We start from the raw sequence: 17,500 nt of genomic DNA on the forward strand, positions 1-17,500 counted from the left end.
ATGTAGTGGTCTTGGTGTATTGGTCTAGGTGTACTGGTCTAGATGTTCTGGTCTAGGTGTACTGGTCTAGATGTACTGGTCTAGGTCTACTGGTCTAGATGTTCTGGCCTAGGTGTATTGGTCCAGACGTTCTGATCTAGGTGTACTGGTCTAGATGTACTGGTCTAGCTGTACTGGTGTGGTGTCTTACCACTGGAGCGGTCACTGGAGCGGGGGGCCAGGGCTGTAGGGCTCCCCCTGTGGGCCCCTGTCCGGGCCAACCAGGTTGTCCAGGGTTGCCGTGCCAGGCTGGGGGCACTGGAGAGGGCAGGTACCCTGTAGGGGAGGGAACTGGAGGCCAGGATGGTTGAGCGGGTGGGTTCGGCTGGACTGCTGGCCCTGGTTGGACTGGTAAACTGGGTTGAACTGGTGGCACTGGTGAGGTTGGCTGCATTGGTGGGCTGGGCTGAACTGGTTGCATTGGTTGAACTGGTGGCACTGGCTGCATCGGTGGGTTGGGTTGAACTGGTTGGACCGGTTGCATTGGTTGGCTGGGTTGTATTGCAGGGTTTGGCCAAGCTGGTTGAGTGGGTTGAACTGGCCAGGTTGTGGGCTGGTTCACTGGCCAGGTTGTCGGGAGTGATGCGCTGGGCTGGGTTACTGGCCAGTTGGGCTGGTTGGGTGGGCAGGACCAGCAGGGTTGGCAGGGCTGTGTGGGCCACATGCTGCCAGTGTTCTGCTGAGGGCACAAACCCGGCTGACCAGAGGACGGACAACTCATGATGATCACCTGGAGAAGAAGATGAGGTAAAATAACATCTTCATTACTTAATGACTGTAGCAGAGGGCAGCGGTGATGCACTGATCTGTGTGTGTGTGTGTGTGTGTGTGTGTGTGTGTGTGTGTGTGTGCTCTCTTTAACCCGTGTGGATTATTCAGAGTGACGCTCCTTTGGTGCTGCTGCTGCTGCTGTTTCTGCTCCATTGACTTCCATCATAATCACATTACTGACTGTAGAGCCCTGACAGCAGATACTCCTGCATTACTGACTGATGCTGGTTTACCTGTCAGCAGCAGCAGCACCGAAGGAGAGTCACTGTCTGAACACAGTGTGTTGATGAGCTTATTTTATTTCATGCAAAGCATTTTCCCATTATTATGAGTCAAAATCAGATTAGTCAGCAGAAATCATCACATCTGATGAAACACAGAGAGAGACGAGGCCAAATGAGAGCGAAGAGCGGATGAAAACGACCCAGCAGCACACAAAGGGTTAATCCAGGGATTAGAGATCAGAGAAACACACTTCAGCAACACAATCATCTGGAGGAAAATAAAACCCTGCTGTGTGTGCGTGTGCGTGTGTGTGTGTGTGTGTGTGTGTGTGTGTGTGTGTGTGTGAGAGCGTGTATAGAGATGCGCAGTAGTGTGGTCGCAGTGAGTTTAACCCATTTGGGCTCAGCTTGTGTAGTTTGCCGCAGTTTAACCCAGACTGAACTCTTTACATGATGAGGAGCTCAACACTGCTGGATGTCTACACTAATAATGATTTGACAGAGCTATTACAGCTGATGTGTGTGTTACGTCAACATATTCCTACAAGTTAATCTGCTTTCAACTACATTGTTTTACATTATGCAAAGATTTTATTTACTTTATTTTTGTTTTTGTTTGGAAGAAAGAGCAAAAAAACACAAAAAATAAATAATAAAAATAGAATAACAGATCAAACTGTAATGAACAGTGGACTGGCCACACATTTCCTTACAGGTCACTATCACTAACCCACACAGCTGAATTCAGAATTATTCACCCCCCTGTTTACTTTATTCCTCAATTTCTGTTTAACACAGAGCAGATTTCTCCAACACATCTCTCTGATCATAATAGTGTTAATAACTCATCTCTAATAACTGATTTATTTCCTCTTCTCCATGATGACAGTAAATAATATTAGACTAGATATTCTTCAAGACACTAGTGTTCAGCTTAAATTGACATGTAAAGGCTTCACTAGGGTAATTAGGGTATTTATAGATTTGCCATATATACTTGCAAAATAAAAGCAAGTTTTACAAACAAAATATAAAGTATTGAGCACAAAATAAACAAATGCAAATCTAAAGTAAATAAAGAAATAAAAATAATTATTCTAACAAAAACAAAGAACTGAAAGTGGAAAATTAAGTTTTGAGAAATAAAAATGAAATTTGCAAACAAACAAAAAAGATCTGCAAATAAAAATCAAGCAGAGCAAAAAAAAAAAAAAAACTAAAGTATTTGCAATTAAAAATAAAGCTTTCTATATTTGCAAAACATGTTTTTTAGCATTTCCTTTACAAAACCCGTCAACTGCAATTCCCGGACCTACTCTGCTGTAAGACCAGCTCAGTGATACTGCGTGTCCTTCTGATGACGTCGGTTACATGGAGGCAGGTCCAGGCTGGCTGTAAACGCCCAAGTTCTCTTGACTCCGCCCTCTTGTCAAAGCAGGGCCACAAAGTAAATCTCGCAGAACAGTGAAGTGCAAAGTGAAAGCAGCATCGCAAACTCACAGCTGACTAAAGGGCAAATTAAAGTGAGCACTGCAGTTGACTGGGCAGGCTTTGAAAAGGCGATGCTGTAAACATGTTTATATATATATATATATATATATATATATATATATATATATATATATATATATATATATATATATATATATATATTAAAAAAATAAATATATATATATATATATATATATATATATATATATATATATATATATATATATATATATATTTTTTTTTTTTTTTTTTAAATTGCACTTTTTGCTTTTTGTTTGCTAAATTCCTTTTTATTTAAAAAAAAAATTAATTTCAAATTGCGATTTTTATTTTATTTTATTGTTTATTTTTTTATTTAATTTAATTTTTTTTTAGAGATTTCTCATTTATTTATTGCTCAATACTTTATATTTTGTTTGCAAAACTTTACATTGCAAGTATATATGACCCTAGATTGACTCCATATAAAGTTAGGGTAATTAGGCAAGTCATTATATAACAGTGGTTTGTTATATAACAATTAAAAACTGCTTTTATTCTAGCCGAAATAAATCAAATAAGACTTTCTCCAGAAGAACAATATTATCAGACACACTGTGAACAAAACAGCGACTTCGGCTGTGTAAAGATGTGTTTACACTGTGTAAAGGTGCAATCCATTTCTCCCAGTATCACATGTATTTGTCCACTTGTAGGTTTAAATAAACACTCATCCTCTCCATATTTCGGGCATCAGATATGATATCCAACCATTCAGATATTTTATACGGGGGTTCCAGCTATAGCCATGTTTGAGTTCCAGCTCTCTCACTGCTGAAGTGCTTTACTCCCTTTATTTTTATGCCAAGTACAGATATTATTGTTTATACAGAGATATTATTAATATTAACCCGCATCAACAAACCCTGAAAACACTGCCCAGTGTATTGACACTAATAATGATAAAGAGAGTAAAGCAGTATTTGTAATAAGCACTTGTGTTTTACCATGAAGTGATCTGCAATATTCCCCTGCTGCATTGGTGTAAAAGAGAAGCGTGATCCATCAGCAACAGCACAGAAAGATCAACTCCATACTGGAGTCAGTTTGACTAAGAGACGAAACGACTAGAGAAGTGAGAGGCAGCATCCTTCACTGCAGTCTGCTGTGGTCATCTGTGCTGTATTGTGTGTGTGTGTGTGTGTGTGTGTGTGTGTATAGTTTAGTATATTTAATGCAGATGCAGTCGCCTACAACATCATCCTGATCAGTGTGCATGAAGAATCCTCCCTGAACAGAGTTACTGCAGTCATCCTCACACACCACACTCATCTCACGACAGACAGACAGACAGACAGATAGATAGATAGATAGATGTGCAGTTGAAGTCAGAATTATTAGACACTCATTAATTATTTTTTTCTTTTATTCCCTCGTGATGTTTCTCAGATTGGGGAAATGTTCACAGTATTTCCTCTAATATTTGTTCTTCTGGAGAAAGTCTTATTTGTTTTATTTCAGCTAGAATAAAAGCAGTTCTTATTTTTTCAGTCAATATTATTAGCCTCTTTAAGCTTTAGATATTTTATTGATAGTCTCCAGAACAAACCACTGTTATACAATGACTTGCCTAATTACCTTAACTTTACCCTGATTACCCTAGTAAAGTCACTGTAAGCTGTATAGAAGTGTCATGAAGAATATCTAGTCTAACATTATTTACTGTCATCATGACAAGGAGAAAATACATCAGTTATAGATGAGTTATGAACACTATTATGATTAGAAATGTGCTGGAGAAATCTGCTCTCTGTTAAACAGAAAATGGGGAATAAATAACCAGGGGGGGGGGGATAATATCAGGAGGCTAATAATACGGGCTTCAACTGAATATACACTCTCAGAAATAAAGGTGCGTGAGCTGAGCTGTCACTGGGGTGGTGCTATTTTAAAAGCTGCACATTTGTACCTAAAAGGTCCATATTAATACCTCAAGGGTACATATTAAAACCTAAAAAGTACAAAAGTGTTCCTCTTAAAATGTTTAGGTACTAATATAAGCGTTAGAGGTGCTAATATAGACTCTTTAAGTACAAACGTGAATCTTTTGAAAAGGTACCACTCTAGCGACAGCTCACGTACCTTTATTTCTGACAGTCTATTTAATACAGTATAATAAATACACACACACACACACACACACACACCCACACACACACACACATCACAGGAATATATACAGTACATCACAGAAAAACTGAATATCACAGTGTTCGCTTTTACCAATATCATGTGTGTTTGAGTGTGAGTGTGAGTGTGAGTGTGTGTGTGTGTGTGTGTGTGTGTGTGTGTGTGTGTGTGTGTGTGTGTGTGTGAGAGCATTTCTGACCTGTAGATGAGCTGCAGACGGGTTGAGGAACAGACACTCACACACACTCCAGAGCTGCTCTTTATATGCGGCCGCTCCTCATTCCCGTGCATGAGAAAGAGCTGCTCTGTGCACACACACACACACAACACACACACTGAGCAGCTGACCATCATTAACACTCATCATGTCCACACACTGAAGACACTGAGAGAGGTCTGTATAGATCATTATTCTCTCATCAAGCACTGCAGAATCATCATGTACACCTCCAGGAGTGTGTGTGTGTGTGTGAGTGTGTGTGTGTGAGAGTGAGTGTGTGTGTGTGTGTGTGTGTGTGTGTGTGTTTTGTCTTCAGTGTTTCTTTACTGTGTGTTTGTGCACTGTGATGTTCTGCAGAAGAGTGTGTGTGAGCTTCACTCTGGTCTCGCTCTCATCATCTACACAGTGTATAAGCGACTACACTGTAGTGGGCAGGCATCGGTGGCAGAGTCTGACTGTATGATAATCTTGGATAATAATATGACAGTGTTCTGATTACTCCTAAATAAGTTCTTCTTAAATGTCTGAGTCAGTCGTCTGTATTCCCTGAGTGAACAGGAGATATTTGATTAGAGGAGACCTGTAGAATAAACTCGGGCTGCTCTTAAACCGCCGTCAACCTGGAAACCAGTTATCATCCATATATCTGAACTGAGATGTGTTCACGATATAGAAGCTGAACCAAAACCAGCAAAACCAGCCCGTTCATAAACAGGGTGAGAATACACACTCATCTAGTGATGGAGACGTGGACACACTCCACTGAGCACAGACACACTCCAGCAGACGCTCGCATACATGATGACCAATCACAAATACACCAGCAACGATCAGAGGAGCAGCTCGGTGCCTCACAGCAAGAAGGTCTCTGGTTTGAGTCCTGTCTGGCTCAGTTGGTGTTTCTGTGTGGAGTTTGCATGTTCTCCCCGTGTTGGTGTGGGTTTCCCCCGGGTGCTCCGGTTTCCCCCACAGTCCAAACACATGCGCTATAGGGGAACTGATCAACTACACTGACACTAGTGTATGAGTGAATGGGTGGGTCTTTTTCCAGTACTGGGTTGCAGCTGGAAGAGCATCCGCTGGGTAAAACATATGCTGGAAGAGTTGTCGGTTCATTCCGCTGTGGTGACCCTGATGAATAATGGACTAAGCTGAAGGGAATGACTGGCTGATGGTCAGATGTTGTGTGTGTGTGTGTGTGTGTGTGTTGAGTAAAGCTGCCGTCCGGCTCCAGACTCCAGCAGAGGGTCAGTCAGTGACTCTCACACTGCTCTCCTTCTCCTCATTATTAGATTTACACACACACACACACACACACACACACACACACTGTCAATATTACAGCTGTTTCCACAGTAACACACACACTCACTGTGAGGTCAGGTTTCTGAATGTGTGTGTGTGTATTTAACTTTGTGACTTTGTGTTTGTTCGTTCAGTGTGTGTGTGTGTGTGTGTGTGTGTGTGTCTGTGTGTGTGTGTGTGGAGTCAGCATCATGTGCTCAGTGTTCAGCATCAGCCTGTTCATACAAATACAATGTGTGCATATAAACTCTAATCACATTATGAGTGTGTGAGTGCAGACACACACACACACACACACACACATGGCTGATGACATCACACTACTGCCATTATCACACAGATACACACTGGTATAATTGGGAAGTGTGTGTGTGCGTGCGTGTGTGTGTGCGCGTGTGTGTGTGTGTGTGTGTGTGTGTGTGTCTGCTGCCCCTCGGTGGATGAATGAGAGAAGCAGAAGGTCTCTGACATTATACCTGAAGCAGTCACTCAGTATAGATGAATTAGTGGTGTGTAAACACTCGGTATGCGCCCGCAAAGAGGTTGCAGAAAAAGCCAGGAGTGCTAGCATTAACAGCGAGGGGATGACATCTGATGCGGTGCAGAGTTTGCTGTTGTATTACAGATGAGTTATATTGATGACATTATTATATCTACTATTGACACAATGCTTTCAGTGTAATATAGCAGCTCGTCACTCAGTGATAAGCTCAGTTACTCTGCTAGATTAATGTTACAGTGAGCGGCGTTCATCTGACAGCTCTATTAGCGACAGCACTCTCACAATGAACGCTGGAGACGAGGAAATGGCCGAGCATCCAGCCCCAAACACACAGCTCTCTCACTGACACTCCACGTGTTTTTGAAGCTCTACAAGTCTTCAGGTGTCCACATTGTTGTTCTGTGTGGTGATGTGCTGGACATAATGCTCCATGATGAGCACATTCAACACCAGAGACGAGGGAAGCAGACGGAGCTGTACAAGGCCTGGCTCATCATCAACCAGCAGAACCACTGCGTCCTGACAGCCAACTGCTCCTGTACAGCAGCGTGTGTGAACACATGTCTACAGTTCACTCTGAGCATTCTGCAGTTTAATTCACCATGTTGAACTGCTGCAATCATAAGTGAAGTTTAGTTTTAAACTAATTTGGAGAGGAGCATGTGCTCATGATTGACCCAGCTGGTCCACATTAACTAATTATGATCCTCCAATCAAAGGATCCCAAACCACTATATTTATCCTCATTTCCTTTCTACAACTATCTTCGTCTGGAAGAAACCCCCCTCCTCCCCTTCTTCCTCCTTTATCCAGAATGGGCGGCACGGTGGCCCAGTGACTAGCACTGTTGCCTCACAGCAAGAATACCAATGGTGTTGGGTCCTCGCTGAGCCATCTGGTATTTCTGTGTGGAGTTTGCATGTTCTCCCCGTGTCTGCGTGGGTTTCCCCCGGGTTCCCCGGTTTCCTCCCACCATCCAAATGTGCTCTATATTATAGATAAAACAAGCCTAAACCTTTTTTATAATGTCTTACTCTCAGGAAGTTCGCCTTGGCCTCAGCAGCGGGGGAGTTTGAGATAGACCTGAGCTCAATCTCCACTCGCCCTGCAAAAGGGGGGGAGCCCTGGGCTCGAGGATCCCTTGAGCTCAGGGCTCTCTCCCGGGACAGCATGCCAAACAAGCTATGTATAAATCATGAGCTAAGTGTGAACTCTTGAAATGAGTGATGTGTCTGATTCAGAGCGTCAGCTTCCCTGATATAACAGGAGAACTGCAGAGTCCTGTGTTATTACCGCTATTCAGCTCCCTATTAGCCAGAGACGTCTGCGGTTGGCATTAAAGCAGTGTGGTGTACGCTAAAAGTCAAGTTTTCTATTCTCAGACTTTTGATTTTGGCATCCTACCGCACAACCCCACATGTTCACTATTGCAGCCGCTCTCTTTCTGCAACCGAGTGACGTCATGTGAGACGCAGGCTGGTCATTCCCCTATACAAAGATTGAATGATGTTCATGTCACTGACAGGCAGTGCTGTAAAGTAACTAATTACAAACACTCAAATGACTAATTGAGTAGTTTTTCCTCAGGAATTGTACTTTACTCAGTAGTTTTATAAATGTGTGCTTTTACTTACTGTTGAGCACATGTTTACTGCAGTATCTGTATATACTCCACTACTGTCCTTCAGCCTGCATCACTACTGTATTATCTCCTGTCTATGGGGATTAGAGAAATCAGGGCTGTGATTCCTGTCCAATCAGATCACACACAGAAGGTAAATCTCATCATAACTACCTCAACACATGGGCGACTTCATTGCAGCAAACTGAAGCATTAAAAGTGGAAAGATCCTCACATGCACTGACCCAGACACTGTTCAGCTGCAGGTTAGTGACAACCTCAACATGACGTCAGATTGACGCTGTACACTAATGTCGCGGGGACGTTCCATTGTGTTTGGAAGAGAAAATCTGGTTGACTTCAGAGCCCAACATCAGTTCAACGCCAGTGTCTAACCTAAAATCAACCAAATATCAACGTCTAATGATGTCACAGCTTAATGTTGTGTGGATGTTATCACTACGACGTATCAGATGTTGGATTTTGGTTGCCACACCTGATGAATCAATGTAAATGTTTGACGTCAGTATGACTCTGGTTTAAGATGTTGGCCCAACGGTGAATTTTAGTCACTTTCTAACAACCTAAAATCAACCAAATATCAACGTCATTTGACGTCATTATTGAACATCAGAATAACACTGTCTTTAGACGCTGGCTAGACTGGCTAGAATTGAATTGTGGTCACCTGACATCACAACCTAAATCTGACCTAATGTTAACGTCTTATGACATTGTGTGCCTGCTGGACAGTAACTAAATGCACTACAGAATATTACGTTTACACACACACATGCACTAATGACATGTAAACACATCATCTTTACACTACATTGAAGCCTATTGACTCAATCTATAAACAAGCAGTTAAGATTATGGACTTAAAGCCTATGCGATGGCATCATTGTGATGTTTTATGTAAACATAACCTGTTTAATTTTGATAGTTTTATTCATTTTAGTTATCTTAAATTGGTTTTTAAATGTTTAAATAATCATGTTCCAATCCTGTTCACTAAGCTAATCAATCGGCATCAAACCTCCCACAGAGTTACACGGGCAACTGCTAACGGTGACTGTCTAGTGCCGAAGTGTAAGACCTCGTTTGGTCAGTCTGTCTTCTCTGTAAAGGGAGCCAAACTGTGGAATGAGTTACCGGTTAGCTTAAAATCAGAAAGTAATCTAAATATTTTAGTAATGCTCTTAAAAAGTGGTTAAAAACAAAACAGCAGGGTTTGCACTAATAGTCCACTGTTAGTTGGTTGGATCATGTCGCCTTTGCTTTTGCCTGCAGTAATTTTATGTAAAGAATTGTAATGTTGTGTATGTGTTATTATATTTCTATTTTGTCAATATTAAGCCTCCTGTGGACAGGTGTTGAAAATTAGCAAGTTTGCTAAAACACATAAACAAATGCATTTGCTTGTCCAGTGTAATTGTGATGTCCATGTCAAATAAATAAATAAATAAATAAAAACACAGCGTAATACTCACTACTCATGAGGACTTTTAAAAGGGCTACTGTTTACTCATACTCTGAGTAATATCAGACACTTTTACTCTACTGGACTATGTTTACAGGCGAGTAATGCTGCTTTTACTGGAGTCTGATTTACTGTACTCTTCACACCACTGCTGACAGATGAAGACCGCTGATGCTCTGACCTTTACTACATTACACCAGCACACATCATATGAAAAACACATACAAATATAAATATATATGTTGAAGAGAGCCATGTCATTTACTTCAGTGCTGTGAAAATAAGTAATTCATTATAACATCATTCCCTGTATTTGGAAGGCAAACTGTGATGATTACCATGATGGCTTCTCTTATCCCCATACATGAACCCGATCATTAGACACATCTGTCATCTAATAAACCCGCTTCCTCAGTGAGAGCTGGAGGACTGTAATCCCCAGAGGTGTGTGTGTGTGTGTGTGTGTGATCCTCCTCACGGCGGTGTAAACCACTGAGACACCCGTGCAGTGAAGCTGGAGACATGCAGAAGTCAGAATAAAGCATAACAGTGACGTCATCCATGCAGTCGGCACCGAGCGCGCGCACGTCACTTATGATCGCCGTCGCTCCGCTGGCTCCTGTAGAGAGAGAGAGAGGGGGGGGGGGGTGCGTGTGTGTGTGTGTATGTGCGTGCGCGAGATCGACAAATCATTTCATCAATATCACCGAGTCTGTCATGATTCGCCTCCGGTCCTGCGACTGTACAAACCCCACTATGCTGAAGGCCGCTCTCATGAATGTTAATTAGAACGCGAGGACGTTGCGTGATCAGCTTCCAATGGCTGAGACCCTGTTCATGAATATTAATGAAATGACGCGGCTTTGCCTCCAATGGCGAAGGCTTATTTGCTGAATATGAATTCCGCTGTGCAGACTCTGCTTAGTAACCCACCAATGGCGAAGATCTGGCGGGAGATCATCAATGTCAACTGGAGAATATTCTCGTCATGTTTAGATTTTGACAAGCGCTGAGAATATTAATGGATGGTTTATTAGATCAAACACTTATAAATACACGTGTATATCCTGATATATAAAGCTTTAGATTTATAGATTTTAAAAATAATAAATGTGTTCTGGGATTTCACGAGATAAAGAGTGTTTAATTAAAGAGCCGGTTCTCCATTTCTCCACATAATGTCCTTCAAATGTTCCTTTATATCCACATAACCAAGAGAACACTGCATATAACATTTTAATGAGCGCTTAAAGGCACAGTTCAGCCCAAAAATGAACATCTTCTCGCTATTTACACCTCATCAGGTGTTTCTAAACATTTATGAGTGCCTGTTGAACACTAAAGGAGATGTTTTGACGAAGGTTGGAAACCTGTAACCATTGACTTCCACAGTAGGACAAACAAATATGGAAGTCAATGAATACAGGTTTACAGCATTCTTCAAAGCATCTTCTTATGTGTGTTCTTTTATAAGAAGAGAAAGTAAAGGTAAACTGATTGATGATGTCAGAGTGTTAGTTTGTGTGTGAACTGATCCTTTAATATGAACTCAAGCAACAGAAGCTTCTCTTATGACTATTAATCAGACGTGACGTCCTCTCCGTCCAATGAACGCCCTGTGTATTGAATATTAAGCAGTCGTTAGTAAAGTCCGTCCAATCGCGGAGGCTCATCTCATGAATATTAATGCTCCGCCTTCGCCATAGTAACCGCAGTAGCTCGGCTGTCAGGTGCCGTGATTCCCAGCAGCCCGGATGTAGCGCGCAGTCTAGCATCATCGCTCCCGGAGAATAACATGGCTCTGACGGGCACATAACGGCCGAATCCCCGGTCTCTGCCCGCAGGAGCGCCGCGGCACCGGCAGGACATGTGAGGATCTCCGGCGCTGCAGGTCAGGATCCGCCGTTCCGTTCTGTCTCTCTCATAGCAACACACACACACACACACACACACACACACACACACACACACATGCGCGGGATTGGACGCGCAGAAGCCGAGCAGGGCCGCGACGCTTTGGTACCGACAGCCGGATTCACGACGCGAAACAGCGCTGCTGTCCACGGTGCTGAAGCGACACACCGCCGGTGCACGCGCAATAACAGAGAGAGAGTGTGTGTATGTATGTATGTATGTCTGTGTGTGTGTGTGTGTGTGTGTGTGTGTGAGAGAGAGTGTGTGCTTATGTGTCTGTCAGTGTGTGTGTGTGAGAGAGTGTGTGTGTGAGAGAGAGAGTGTGTGGGTGAGAGAGTGAAAGAGTAAGGGAGTCAGGGAGAGTCTGTGTGTTTGTTTGTGATAAAGAAAGAGAGAGTGAGAGAGATAGATAGAGAGTGTGTGTGTGTGTGTGTGTTGTATTCTTCAGGTTGTGTGGAGCAAATGTCCCCTCAAGTGTATCAAAGGCAGTGAATGTTGACCTTGTGGGGACACTAGTGTGGTCCATGAGGAACACGACTGATCATCACACAGAATGGAGGATCCTCAACATGTCAGAGTGCAGTGTGTACGCTACAAACATCATCAGTGTTCATCTAAAAGGAAAAACTGACTTGTGTGTGTGTGTGTGTACTGGTTTAGCTATACTTGTGAGGGCTGGTTGGTTCTCACTTATTTACTCCGTCACATAGTTAATGATCTAGATGGGCAGTAGTGTTGATGTTTGACTGCTCCTCACTCATTAAACGTGCTTCATGATCCTCCAGCAGATGTGTTCATCAGTCTCTGATCATGTGCAGCTCTTTCTGTGAGGGTTGGGTTAGGGTTAGGGCTAGGGGTAGGCCACAGACACTATCATTAACCTGAGAGGAAAACAATGGAAGTCTACGTAAAGTCCTCACTAAATAAGGTGAAACTGTGTGTGTGTGTGTGTGTGTGTGTGTGTGTGTGTGTTAAAGGTGTTGGTCATGTAGTCTCTGCTGCAGGTGTCTGCTTATTCTCTGCTTTTTTCACCAATTGTGTTCATTTCTCTGTTTTGGATCCAGTTGTCTGCTTGTTCTCATTGTAGTCAGTGTTCTCGTGGCCTAGTTAGTGTTCCTAATGTCTGTGTTTGATAGGGTTTGAACTGTATTCACTAGTTCAGACTTGATTGGGATCATTACAGGGCATCGGTAAGAATGCACATAACCAGGAGTCCAGTCAGAGGTATTTACTGGGTTAATTTAAATATGCATGTGTGTGTGTGTGTGGTTTCTACTAAACACAAAGATATAAACAATCAGTTTATAATGACACGATAAATGAACATCAAATTACAGAGGAAATATTAGAACATGATAAATGTTTACATAATTACTGTGTCCAGTAAAGCATGTGGCATCAGCTCACAGTCACTGCAGATTTCCCTGACATTGTTTAAATAGTAACTCTACAATGCAGCACAAACTCTAAACAACAATGCACACATGGCAGAGTCATGAACGCTTATGTTGCAAACAAACTTACTTTAAAAGTTGTGCACACTCATAAGTTCGGCTGTGATGCATCTGGCGACTCGAATACCTCTCACGAGTCTTCTCACGAGTCCTCCATGGCACTAAAGTGAAACTACGAGTTGCATCAGTCTCTGGGGGAGGGACTAAGGTATAGCTGTCAATCAATCCTAAACTACTATTAAATCCCTAAACATTTTCAACAGTCTAGTTAGAGTTCTCAAGAGCTGAGTCATGTTCTCAATGTCTACATCAATTTCCCAAAGTCTAGTTAGTGTTCTTAGGGTCTGGTTAGTGTTTTCATAGTCTAGTTAGTGTTCTCATGGTCTAGTTAGTGTTCTCATGGTCTAGTTAGTGTTCTCATGGTCTAGTTAGTGTTTTCATAGTCTAGTTAGTGTTATCATGGTCTAGTTAGTGTTCTCATGGTCTAGTTAGTGTTTTCATAGTCTAGTTAGTGTTCTCATGGTCTAGTTAGTGTTATCATGGTCTAGTTAGAGTTTTCATGGTCTAGTTAGTGTTCTCATGGTCTAGTTAGTGTTCTTATGGTCTAGTTAGTGTTCTCATGGTCTAGTTAGTGTTTTCATAGTCTAGTTAGTGTTATCATGGTCTAGTTAGTGTTCTCATGGTCTAGTTAGTGTTTTCATAGTCTAGTTAGTGTTCTCATGGTCTAGTTAGTGTTATCATGGTCTAGTTAGAGTTTTCATGGTCTAGTTAGTGTTCTCATGGTCTAGTTAGTGTTCTCATGGTCTAGTTAGTGTTCTCATGGTCTAGTTAGTGTTTTCATGGTCTAGTTAGTGTTCTCATAGTCTAGTTAGTGTTTTCATAGTCTAGTTAGTGTTATCATGGTCTAGTTAGAGTTTTCATGGTCTAGTTAGTGTTTTCATGGTCTAGTTAGTGTTCTCATAGTCTAGTTAGAGTTTTCATAGTCTAGTTAGTGTTCTCATGGTCTTGTTAGTGTTCTCATGGTCTAGTTAGTGTTCTCATGGTCTAGTTAGTGTTCTCATGGTCTTGTTAGTGTTCTCATGGTCTAATTAGTGTTATCATGGTCTAGTTAGTGTTCTCATAGTCTAGTTAGTGTTATCATGGTCTAGTTAGAGTTTTCATAGTCTAGTTAGTGTTCTCATTGTCTAGTTAGTGTTTTCATGGTCTAGTTAGTGTTATCATGGTCTAGTTAGTGTTCTCATGGTCTTGTTAGTGTTCTCATGGTCTAGTTAGTGTTATCATGGTCTAGTTAGTGTTCTCATAGTCTAGTTAGTGTTATCATGGTCTAGTTAGAGTTTTCATAGTCTAGTTAGTGTTATCATTGTCTAGTTAGTGTTATCATGGTTTAGTTAGTGTTCTCATGGTCTAGTTAGTGTTATCATGGTTTAGTTAGTGTTCTCATGGTCTATTTAGTGTTCTCATGGTCTAGTTAGTGTTTTCATAGTCTAGTTAGTGTTCTCAAGGTCTAGTTAGTGTTTTCATTGTCTAGTTAGAGTACTCAGAGTCTAGTTAGTGTTTTCATAGTCTAGTTAGTGTCCTCATGGTCTAGTTAGTGTTTTCATAGTCTAGTTAGTGTTATCATGGTCTAGTTAGTGTTCTCATTGTCTAGTTAGTGTTATCATGGTTTAGTTAGTGTTCTCATAGTCTAGTTAGTGTTATCATGGTCTAGTTAGAGTTCTCATGGTCTAGTTAGTGTTATCATGGTTTAGTTAGTGTTCTCATTGTCTAGTTAGTGTTCTCATGGTCTAGTTAGTGTTCTCATGGTCTAGTTAGTGTTCTCATGGTCTAGCTAGTGTTCTCATAGTGTAGTTAGTGTTATCATGGTCTAGTTAAAGTTTTCATGGTCTAGTTAGTGTTATCATGGTTTAGTTAGTGTTTTCATAGTCTAGTTAGTGTTCTCATGGTCTAGTTAGAGTTTTCATGGTCTAGTTAGTGTTATCATGGTTTAGTTAGTGTTCTCATAGTCTAGTTAGTGTTCTCATGGTCTAGTTAGGGTTCTCATGGTCTAGTTAGTGTTCTCATAGTCTAGTTAGTGTTCTCATAGTCTAGTTAGTGTTCTCATGGTCTAGTTAGAGTTCTCAAGGTCTAGTTAGTGTTCTCATGGTCTAGTTAGTGTTCTCATGGTCTAGTTAGTGTTCTCATAGTCTAGTTAGAGTAGTCAGAGTCTAGTTAGTGTTTTCATAGTCTAGTTAGTGTTCTCATGGTCTAGTGTTCTTATGGTCTAGTTAGAGTTTTCATAGTCTAGTTAGTGTTCTCAAGGTCTAGTTAGTGTTCTCAAGGTCTAGTTAGTGTTCTCATAGTCTAGTTAGTGTTCTCATAGTCTAGTTAGTGTTCTCATGGTCTAGTTAATGTTCTCATGGTCTAGTTAGTGTTTTCATAGTCTAGTTAGTGTTCTCATGGTCTAGTTAGTGTTCTCAATGTCTAGTTAGTGTTTTCATAGTCTAGTTAGTGTTCTCATGGTGTAGTTAGTGTTCTCATGGTCTAGTTAGTGTTCTCATGGTCTAGTTAGTGTATTCATTGTCTAGTTAGTGTTATCGAGGTCTAGTTAGTGTTCTCATGGTCTAGATAGTGTTCTCATGGTCTAGTTAGTGTTCTCATGGTCTAGATAGTGTTCTCATGGTCTAGATAGTGTTCTCATGGTCTAGATAGTGTTCTCATGGTCTAGTTAGTGTTCTCGTGGTCTAGTTAGTGTTCTCATGGTCTAGATAGTGTTCTCATGGTCTAGTTAGTGTTCTCGTGGTCTAGTTAGTGTTCTCATGGTCTAGATAGTGTTCTCATGGTCTAGTTAGTGTTCTCATGGTCTAGTTAGTGTTGTCATGGTCTAGTTAGTGTTTTCATAGTCTAGTTAGTGTTCTCAAGGTCTAGTTAGTGTTTTCATAGTCTAGTTAGTGTTCTCATGTTCTAGTTAGTGTTCTCAAGGTCTAGTTAGTGTTCTCATAGTCTAGTTAGTGTTCTCAAGGTCTAGTTAGTCTTTTCATAGTCTAGTTTGTGTTCTCATGGTCTAGTTAGTGTTATCAAGGTCTAGTTAATGTTTTCATAGTCTAGTTAGTGTTCTCATGGTCTAGTTAGTGTTCTCAATGTCTAGTTAGTGTTTTCATAGTCTAGTTAGTGTTCTCATGGTCTAGTTAGTGTATTCATTGTCTAGTTAGTGTTCTCGAGGTCTAGTTAGTGTTCTCATGGTCTAGATAGTGTTCTCATGGTCTAGATAGTGTTCTCATGGTCTAGATAGTGTTCTCATGGTCTAGATAGTGTTCTCATGGTCTAGTTAGTGTTCTCGTGGTCTAGTAAGTGTTCTCATGGTCTAGATAGTGTTCTCATGGTCTAGATAGTGTTCTCAGGGTCTGACTATCTCAAGGTAGTATTCTTAAAGTCTAGTTAGTGTTGTTAAGTTCTAGTTAGTGTTCTTATGGTCTAGATAGTGTTCTCATGGTGTAGTTAGTGTTCTCATGGTGTAGTTAGTGTTCTCATGGTCTAGATAGTGTTCTCATGGTCTAGTTAGTGTTCTCATGGTCTAGATAGTGTTCTCATGGTCTAGTTAGTGTTCTCATGGTCTAGATAGTGTTCTCATGGTGTAGTTATTGTTCTCATGGTCTAGCTAGTGTTCTCATGGTCTAGATAGTGTTCTCAGGGTCTGACTATCTTAAGGTAGTATTCTTAAAGTCTAGTTAGTGTTGTTAACTTCTAGTTAGTGTTCTCATGGCCTAGACAGTGTTTTCATATCTAGATGGTTATCTCAAGGTCTAGGTAGTGTTCTCAGGGTCTAGCCAGCTTTCTCAACGTCTAGATTGAGCTCACAAGGTCTAGATAGTGTTCTCAATTACTTCATAGTTATCTCAAGGTCTAGTTAGTGTTGTTAAGTTATTGTTAGTGTTCTCAGGGCCTAGACAGTGTTTTCATATCTAGATGGTATATCATGGTCTAGGTAGTGTTCTCAGGGTCTAGCCAGCTTTCTCAATGTCTAGATTAAGCTCACAAGGTCTAGATAGTGTTCTCAGTTACTTCATAGTTATCTCAAGGTCTAGTTAGTGCCACCAGGGTTTAGTTAGTGTTCCTAATGTCTAGATAGTGTTCTCAAGGTCTAGGTAGTGTAATCAAAGTCTAGTTAGTGTTCTCAAGGTCTAGTTGATGATCTCAATGTCTAAATCAGGTTCTCAGTGTCTACATAGATTTCGTAAGGTCTAGTTAGTGTTCTCAGGGGCTGGTTACAGTACTCGGGGTCTATTTATAGTGTTCTTAGGGTCTAGATAGTGCTCTCAGGTGTAGATAGG

The 17,500-nt window shown here is 41.2% G+C and overlaps 2 protein-coding genes across 6 annotated transcripts in view; one reads left to right on the top strand and one right to left on the bottom strand.

Annotated features, from left to right (window-relative positions):
• LOC101886033 (uncharacterized) overlaps positions 1-4,931 on the bottom strand; it is a 9,431-nt gene extending 4,500 nt beyond the window's left edge. Inside the window, exons 1-2 of the mRNA XM_073933879.1 lie at positions 4,894-4,931; positions 191-769 (exon numbers count right to left, since the gene is read on the bottom strand). Of these exons, the coding sequence (XP_073789980.1) occupies positions 191-760 (570 nt within the window). The 5' untranslated portion in view covers positions 761-769; positions 4,894-4,931. The remainder of the gene's footprint in view (positions 1-190; positions 770-4,893) is intronic.
• The window catches only part of pak5 (p21 protein (Cdc42/Rac)-activated kinase 5), a 94,819-nt gene continuing 78,019 nt past the window's right edge, over positions 701-17,500 (top strand). For 2 of the 5 annotated variants that reach the window (XM_073932318.1, XM_073932325.1), the window contains exon 1: positions 11,554-11,716. The gene's annotated coding sequence lies outside the window, so the exon portion shown is untranslated. 5 annotated transcript variants of the gene reach the window in all.

This window comes from Danio rerio, chromosome 20 (assembly GCF_049306965.1).
Source record: "Danio rerio strain Tuebingen ecotype United States chromosome 20, GRCz12tu, whole genome shotgun sequence".
Taxonomy (NCBI): domain Eukaryota; kingdom Metazoa; phylum Chordata; class Actinopteri; order Cypriniformes; family Danionidae; genus Danio; species Danio rerio.